The sequence below is a fragment of the Astyanax mexicanus genome, chromosome 13 (genome assembly GCF_023375975.1).
Source record: "Astyanax mexicanus isolate ESR-SI-001 chromosome 13, AstMex3_surface, whole genome shotgun sequence".
Classification (NCBI taxonomy): domain Eukaryota; kingdom Metazoa; phylum Chordata; class Actinopteri; order Characiformes; family Acestrorhamphidae; genus Astyanax; species Astyanax mexicanus.
The window spans coordinates 9,574,480-9,584,076 of record NC_064420.1 but is presented as its reverse complement, the minus strand read 5'-3'; the positions used below and the strand labels follow the sequence as shown (position 1 = coordinate 9,584,076).

The 9,597-nt window shown below is 35.1% G+C and overlaps 1 protein-coding gene across 1 annotated transcript; it reads right to left on the bottom strand.

Moving 5' to 3' along the window:
- Positions 1–2,697: 2,697 nt before the first annotated feature.
- On the bottom strand, positions 2,698–4,460 carry LOC125780613 (PWWP domain-containing DNA repair factor 3B-like). The gene is made up of 4 exons (XM_049463071.1): positions 4,224–4,460; positions 3,939–4,137; positions 3,477–3,677; positions 2,698–2,894 (listed from the first exon to the last, which is right to left on the bottom strand). Exons 1-4 carry the CDS (start codon positions 4,244–4,246, stop codon positions 2,847–2,849), a joined length of 471 nt encoding a protein of 156 aa, XP_049319028.1. The 5' UTR covers positions 4,247–4,460; the 3' UTR covers positions 2,698–2,846.
- Positions 4,461–9,597: the final 5,137 nt, after the last annotated feature.

Sequence of the window (9,597 nt, the reverse complement as noted above, 5' to 3'; positions counted from 1 at the left end):
TGTTGGTGAATTTGTTTTCTAAGAACTAGGAGGTTCAGGAACCTACAATGTTATTCCTACTACTACAAGCTACAAGCTATTTGTACATAAAATTTATGTAAATAACCACTTTGTACATCAGTACATCAATATGATTATTATATATTATTATAGGAAACACTAATAAGGAATTTACCATTGGTTTAAATAGAGTATTCTGTTTACTCAATTAGTGTTAATGAGAGAAAAACTTTGTCTGGAAGCTCAAAGAAAGACATAAAACAAAGATTTATATTAAATTTACGTTTAATTCATAAAGTTTACATATTTAAAAAATAAAGGGAAAAAAAGAACACAGAAACAGATTACAATTTGCAAATTCTTTTTAACTCATTCAATTGAATACACTACAAAGACAAGAAATTTAATGTTGCAAATATTCACTCATTTTGAATTTGATGCCTGTAACATGTTCCAAAAGTTAAGACAGGGGTAACAACATTATGCATGCATTATGAAGACCAAATACGAGAACGGAGACCCCGGACTGTTTCTTTAACTAGCTGAGCTCCGCGGTACAGTTAAAAAGCTCCCCACGACAGTGCTCTTACTGCCTCTCCCTATTAGGCTACAGAGGGGCATGTAGTGTTGTGTTACAGTGTTTGTTGTTGCGCCGCTAAAGTATGGAGGATGAAGAAAAAGAAATCCAACTGATTTGAAAGAATCAGGAAAAAATTTAATTGTGACCCCAAGAATCAATTTTGAATCGAATTTTGGGATTCCCAAAGATTCACAGCCCTACTTTGTACTATGAAAAACATTGGTTTAATAGGTTCGCCCAAACAAAGGTTTGGCACCTGTGGACTTCTTGTTACTTTTTACCGTATTTATTTTTATTTGTATCTGTTTTAATACGTGGTACCTTTGCCAAGTAAAACTCAATATTAACTCAACTTAATATTGAGATAATTGGTTTTAAGAAATTTGCATCGGCCTAAAACATTTTCACAGTACTGTACATATACACACATACTGTATAGGTTTTTGTGTGTGTGTGTTTGAGCTGTACTATGGAGGACCAAAATGACATAAGTATAAATAAATAAATGCAAATATAAATGTAGAAATAATAAATATATACATGAATAAATGAATAAATAAATAAATGTTGAAATAAATAAATAAATATATAAATAAATGCACATATAAATGAATGAATGAATGAATATTTGCATAGGTAAATAAATAAATTAATACATTTCTTATTTATTTATATATTTATTTATATATTTACTTATATGTGCATTTATTTATTTATTCATTCATTTATTTATTTCAACATTTATTCATTTATTTATTTCAACACTTATTTATTCATTCATTTATTTATTTCAACATTTCTACATTTATTTATTTATTTATTTCCACATTTCTTCATTTATTTATTTATCTCCACCGTCCTGTACTTCCGGTATCAGTGAGACAGAACAAAAGGGACGGCACAGCAACATCGCGGCTATAACCCCTACTGCAGTAACAACTGCTGAAAATGAATGAGGGTCAACAGCTTAAAAATGTCGCCGCTGCAGGCCAAGGCAGGAGCAGTGTCACTACCCGATCTGTACCCCCTGCCCGATTTGTTCCGCGCATGCGCACGCATTGCAAACTGAGCAGGGGCACAGATCAGGTAGCCACGGCTGTTACACCAGCCGTTGTGCGCATGCGTCAACAGTTTTCGGCTCTGTGAGGTCGCTGCTCAAGCTTAACTTCCGTTTTCTGAATTATAGATAGACTGATAGGTGTTTAAACTAAATATATTTCGAAAATCAAACAAAATAATCTATTAAAATGTATGTATGTGGTGTTTTTTTTACATATGCCAAGTCTGTAAACTACTTCACATTTTATTAACTTAATTACACCTTTAGCGATAAGATTAACATCTACATGCTCAAGTATCAATTTATAATGCTTACCATGAATTAATGAATGAATAAATTCATAAATAAATAGAGCCAGAACACAATAATTCGCATAGGCTAACTAGCAGTTTATCTTTCTGTAATCTAGATAGACTGGGAGATATAAATAAGTAAAATACAAACATCAACTAGAAAATAATGTTCTTTGTTCTTGAGCAGTTGATATATAAACTGTGCATTTTATGCTTTGTCAAATTTAGTATTACAGGCGTATGAGGCATTTAAAAAATTTAATTTGTTTACCATTATAACAAACCTGTTTGGGTTATATCCATTATAATGGGTGGTGGTGTGGTCTTTGACCATTTGTAGTATTCCTCAAGCTAACAAAGAGTTTATTAATAAAAAACATTTATTTTTGCTTAAAATACACAGCAGAATGTTTAGAAATGGGAACCAAATACCATGTCTCTAAATGTGGTCCTGTATCAATATGCTACTAACCATTAAAAATAAGGTACAACACATTTATCAAAATACCAGTTTATTTTCTTCTCAGAGAAAGCATGAGAGCAAAAAGCAAAACAAAAGAAAAACATCCCTCTCAACACACAACCACCCAGCCACTCCCACCCTACCTCACCCCACCTCACCCCGCCCCACTCCCACCTCACCTCACCCCAACACACCCCACCCCACCTCAACACACCCCACCTCACCCCACTCCCACCCCACCTCACCCCAACACACCCAACCCCCCCGACACAAACACCCACCACAACACAAAAACCCACCCTCCCCAACTCAAAGTACCCCGACACAAACACGCAACCACCCACCCAATTAAAATGGTAGTCACAATAAATAAACATTCATACAGATATTTCAAACACAGGTAACTGTTTTTACCTTCTGCTGTAGTTAGGACCTGAAAGAAACAACTCTTCAGCCTCTTGTATAGCCCTGTAGTGTAGACATGGCTTGGGTGATGCACTAACAAAAGGGTTAAAAAAAATAAATATAAATTATAAAACTGCATTATAAAGATTCAGCACTGCAGTGCAGTGATTAGAAGAGATTAGCAATGCTGGTGGTGTATGAGGTGTTAGTGCATGTTGTGCTGGTACAGTGAGTGGATCAGATATATCAGTGCTGCTGGAGTTTTTAAACACTGTGTCCATTTATTGTCTCTCATTCTATTAGACACTCCTACCTATCTGCACCACAGTGTATATGTAAAGTCAGATAGAAGCTCTGAGTCTGTTGCTGCATAGTTGGTGCTGTCAATACTCTAGTCCTTCATCAATGCTCACTGGATGTCCACCGCCGGTGGACTATTCAGGTCAAGCAAGTGAAACTGAGGTGTTTAAAAACTCCAGCATTAGCGTTAGTGTCACTGCTGAAAATGACCCAATAACTGTCTGAGAAAATGTATTGTGGTTATCATGGTCTCACAGTACTACTCTATTGGATTTTAAAAAAAGATACATTTGATTAAAATTTTTATGTAACTTAAGTCACAACAGGCTATTTAACATTGTTAATAGATATTTACTGCATACCTAGTAACCTTACCTCTGGGAACAAAACATCCAAAATGAACTGCACTTGATCCTCAATGTGGAATTCTACTGGTGCAGATTTCAGGACATCCTGAAGATAGAAAAATAGGGAGTCCTGTTCTTCCTCCGAGTCCAGGTACACTGGCACCCGTAGAGATGATCCCTTCTGGATTCTGCTGAGCCACTTCGAAGGCTCTTTTCCACAGAGTACACCCTTAGGTCAAAAGGCAAAGTGCCAAAAGCACTTCATCAAAACATGAGCAAACATTTAACATTTCTAGTTGAATGTCAAAAGTAGTTTATGTTAAAAGTTTTGGACTGTAAATCCACATTAAAAAAAAAAAAAAGTCCCCCAACACATGGTGACAACAAGCATGAATTATAAGGCCTTTTGCTTATTTGCTTATAACACTGTAATGGTAAAACAATGTGCAAATTGTAAATAACAAACATTGTTAATGTGTGACAAACATACCAACAAATGTTGCCGGACTCCATGGTCTTGTACAGCAAAGTCTACCAGCTTCTTTTCTTGGGCTGTGCGGTTGACCATGGTTTGCACATGAGGTGGAATGTCTGAAGTGATTGAACTAGATACCCTAAAAAGTGGCTGAAGGGTCCATTGCAATAGCCTGCTAGCCTTGTCAGTCCAGAAAGCAAACCTCTGGCCATGTCTGTTGAATCAAAAAACTTAATCAGCAGGTAATCAAATGAAATAAAATGCAGAAAAGGCATGAATACTTTAGCAGAGTGGCCTTACCCTTCAATCTGAAATCTTTCCATCAGTAGGATGCACCACCACTGGCGGATTAATGGCACATCATTCTAAAACATATATAACAATGATCAGACAATTGGGGTGGGGTTTGAAATATTTTTTCTATATTAATAGATGCAACTGACCTCTGTGAAGATAAATGGGGTATTGGTGCAGATACAGAGGGCATACTGTAAAAAAATAAATCTCTCTATTATACCCAATAACTCAAAATGCTGCTTATCACAACTTAAAAGGATGCTTACAATGAGTATAAGGATGCCACAGTAGTTCCCAGAAGTTTGTTGAGGGAAGTGCTGGAAACAAAATATTAAATATTACTGTTAAGTAAAGGTGTTGAACCAATAGAAACAGATGTAGACAAGTGCTTCACTAAAGTAAGCTTAGGTTCCCCCTTACTGAGTTACTGCCAAAAGCCATTAATACATGAAGTAGATGTGCTGAAGATAGAGATTGTTTCAAATTGTGTAAAATAGACAGAAAGTCCCTAGGTCTGGACAAGAAAGAATGTATGGTGGAAAGAAGACGAATGAATATAGCAAAAAGTATCAACTGGTGGGCTAGTCATGGCTCAGTTTCCCAAAATCACAGTAGAAAATTCTCTTCAAAAGAAAATATCTATAGTCTTACATTACATTTAAGCCAACTGATGTCCAGAGTTTTATATAACCCAGTAAGAAAATAAAGAAAAGGCTTTACATCAAAACTTCTGCCGGTCTTCTCTGTCCAGGGTCTTGGGTCAATCTGGCCTGCAATATGTCTGCACATAAAATGGGAAAAAAAATTAATTATGGACACATACTTACTGAAACCTATAGTCATACAATTGTTCTCCATGGTCTAGTTTCATAAAATGAGACCTAATCCTACAGCCATCGAACAAGGCTTCTGCGTAAACATAAAACAAAAGAACAAAGCTATAAATAAGCAGCCATAGAACAAGGCTTTTTGTAAATCATTAGCCATAGAACAAGGCTTTTTGTTAATTTTCAGCCATAGAACAAGGCTTTTTGTTAATTTTCAGCCATAGAACAAGGCTTTTTGTAAATCATCAGCCATAGAACAATGCTTTTGTGTAAATCAGCAGCCACAGAACATGGCTCTTGCGTAAAATATTATTGGTAAAAGCCACTGAACAAGGGCAACTTTTTCCTCTCTCTTAACCTAAATATCGTTTTGTACGAGTCATCTCCAAAACCACCAGGGAGTACAGAATCTAGAAAAATGATCTCTCTCTCCACAACCAGTAAAACCTGCAATGGACATATTTCAAAATGATAAGCTAATCAACAAACTTCATTCTAAAAATCTGAATATCTATTTTTTGAAACTGTAACTCAACACATAGCAAATAGTGATCCAGTTGATTCTGTTGCATACTCCATGCAGGGAACAAAATCGCATCCTTGGAACACAGATTGTTCTGGTGTAGAGAAAGAAAATGCAACCATTCAACTACTGTGCATTGTACAGAAATCATTGCATTAATGTGCAACTGTCTGTCTGTGTGTGTGTTTAACTTCACTTTACCGGTAAACTTGAGAGTGGGTCCACATTCATCGTTTTCCATGTGGGAACCACATACATGTCAGCAATGTAAACATCTTTCCCCTATTTACAACACAACAAGATTAGCAAATGTATACAAGTACCCATGAAGAAGTATACAAAATAACAATGTTTGAGCTTCTGTAATTAATTACATGTTTTTGTGCAGCTTCTCTGATGATCTTAAAACATGCATTCCCAATCTAGACGTAATAAAACAAAATAAAGGCATAAATTACACACAAAAAAAAACTATTTCTGTGCCTTTGAGCAAGCATGCTGCAGCATGAATATACTTACAGTAGACTCCATGCACTGATTTAACCCAAGACTCCACAAGTCCTCACGTGTAAGACAGATATTGTCATCTTTAACAATCAATTCTGCTGCTGGAAGGCTTTTGTCCAGGACATATTTCAACTGCAATTAAAAGAGTTAGCAAGGGAGGGGGGGTGAGAATGGTGTGAGAGTGTAAGTATGTGAGAGATGGTCTGAATATACGATTGCAAAAAATTATTGGTAGTGTCTAACAGTGTGTGAAGGAGAGTGAAATTTGGAATGGGCTAGGTGGAATCATCCCCTACCAGTTTTTCCTGGAGAGGACCCAAGTCTTTTTCCCATTTCTCTCCAGAAAAAGCATAAGGATGGTCTGTTGCTTCATCAGGTGTACCATACTCATGGTCCTGAAGTGACACACATGGAACTGCTCCATGATCTGAAGAGACAATAAAAAAAATTAAGTCTAATATTAATAAAATAAACTTTACAATATACACCTTACATGTCAACCATTACAAAAAAACACTAGCTCTTACTTTCCAACCTGTAGAAAGGCCTTAGCCGTGAGACATTGATGCAACATCGAGTCCCATTATCTTTCACCACTGATGCCACACCCTTTTTAGAGATACTATCCACAGTGAAAGGACCTTTGTGGCGGTCAGCAAGGGTGTCTTTTCTCTGTTTTATATTGAAATCTTGAGAAATCAAGACCTCATCACCAGGACTGATTGTGCTCATTAGCTTTCTCTTACGGTTCCTGTAAGACTTTTGTTGTCTTTTCTGCGCATTTTCAATGTTGCTAAGCACCTGAAAAAAAAAAATTACACTTTACTACATGCCATTGAATTAAAAAAAACTTCTGTGGTCAGACTACATGAATTTGGACCTAACCTTCTCATTTAAAATTTTCATTTCATTTACTCGGGTGTCAAGATCATCTTCTGGGTCAGCAATTTTAAAGTCTTCTCCCATGGGACAGGCGTTCATAACCTCTGGCAAATGAGGGTGCCGATGGAAGAATAAGAAATACGGGGTGTGCCTGGTTGAAGACTGGTTAAAAACAAATTAAGTTATCAGAAATAAAACATTATATATCGATTACATTATATATCGACCATAATGAATGTATAATGAATACCCACTTGCTTAGCAGTGTTAATACCATACACAACTGCAGGTAAATGGATGTCCCAATCATTATGGCTTTCATTTACATACTTCCGTAATACACGTTTGACATTTTGATTTGTTCGCTCATCCTATATATATATATAAAAAACAACAACAATTAAAACATTTCCTAATTTTTTTTAACATTACAGGGAAATGTCAAATAAAATTATGTTGAAAATTACCTGCCCATTTGTCTGAGGGTGGTAGGCACTTGAGACAGCATGTTTGATTTTCAGAGTTGCAAAGATGTTTTCATTCAGCTGTGTGCAAATCATCAAAAAGGAAATACAGTGTGCATAGCAGAATGTCAGAAAAACATGTATGCTAATTAAGATAAATATCAATGTTAAGAATTCACATTATACTAGACTTTTACCTCATTAACGAACTCTCTCCCTTGGTCAGTAATAATTTTCTTGACCATGCCGAACAAGTAGAGTGTCTTTATGATGGCTGCTGACACTTCAGTTGCAGTCTTATTTTGCAGTGGCTCAGCAACAACCCACTTTGTATATAAATCAGTCATGGTCAACACATACTTGTTTTTTTGACCAGTTTCTCGCAGTGGGCCAATTAAATCCAGGCCAATCACCTCCCATGCAGCCTTCACCTAAACACATATTTTCCATTACCTTTCAAAACATTTATTTTCTCTATTAAACAAAACAGAATTTGGAATACCTTAATAGAATGTAACACTGGTGTCCCCGTCTTCATGGGGTCATTTAGTTGGCAGCGGCGACAACACTTCACCTAAAAAAAAACAAAAAAAGAAGAATTAAGTTGGGACAGTGTCTAAACATGTACAAAAAGTAAAATAAAATGCATATCATAAATACATATTAGAACAAGGGGTGTGCTATATAATTTCGTGCACAATAATATTTGTCGTTACATTACTTTGTTTTTGTCTATGAAACTGGAAATCTATGGAACTATCTATTTCTTTTGTTTCTACTGAATAAATAATATGAGGCTGAAGTTGGTTTGATATTCGCAGCTGCCGCTTCACTGAACCACCGTGAACTAAAGGGAGCGTTCACAAACTGTTCCGCATATTATATTTAACACCTCACATATCAACACTGAAGGAGCTATAATGAAGAAAAGCAGTACAGCTGTTTATTAACTATGTAAATATACATTATGTTATAAAATGCAATTTTATATACACGACCTTCCACTTATTTTCTGTTCTAGTGTAATTCATTCATTTCCTAAGTAGAAAACATCTTAAATAGAGAATTAGCCTCCTACCTTAAGGGAAAACCTGGCATTAGCCTGGCCAGAGCTAACTGTTAACTGTAAAATATTTATTTTAATTACTGAATATTAAATTAATACATTTTATATATAATTTAAAAAATAAAATAATATTTTAAAAGCCGTTGCGCTCAAAAAAAAAAATACAGTGTGATTTTAAGAATTTTGTCATCTTGGGCCAGACCAAATACTGATACTGATAAATGATATGAAATTCTAGTCTCCTATTTTAAGGAAAACCTAGAATTAGCCTGGCCCGAGCTGATTTTATACTGTAAAATGAATTAGCAACATAGCATACACAACCATAATGCAGCAAAAATTTAATATAAGCTGATGGTCCAGTACGATTTTGAAGGATATTTAATCTTGGGCCATGCCAAATACACATGATATAATGAGTTTTAGTCTTCTACTTTAAGAAGAACCTGAAATACTTTATACTTTAAAACGAACTGGCAACATGGCATACAAGCTATAATGCACAAAAATTAATGAATATAAAGCCAGTGATTCCAGTGCGATTTTGTGAATACTAGAACTCTTCATCTCATGTTTATTTGTTCTGGTCCAAAATGAAAAAGTCCTTCAAAATCATACTGGAACGTCAGCTTAACATTCAATTTTTGGTGCATTATGGCTCGTATGTCATGTTGCTAATTCATTTTACAGTATAAAATCAGCTCGGACCAGGCTAATTCTAGGTTTTCCTTAACATAGGAGACTTCATTTTCATATCATGTGTATTTGGTCAGGCCCAAGATGAAAAAATTATTTGAAATCACATTGGAACATTAGCTTTTTATTCATTTTTTGTGCAGTATGGCTCACAAAGGTTTTTAAAATATAATTTTATTAAATATTTTTTTCATTATATATTAAATTGTTAATTATATATTCAATAATTAAAATAAATATTATACAGTATACAATTAGCTCTGGCCAGGCTAATGCCAGGTTTTCTCTTAAAGTATGAGGCTAATTCTCTAGTTAAGATATTTTCTACTTAGTAAATGAATGAATTACACTAGAACAGCACGTTAAAGTAAAACTGGAGAAAGTAAGTGATGGAAGGTAGTGTACATACAAC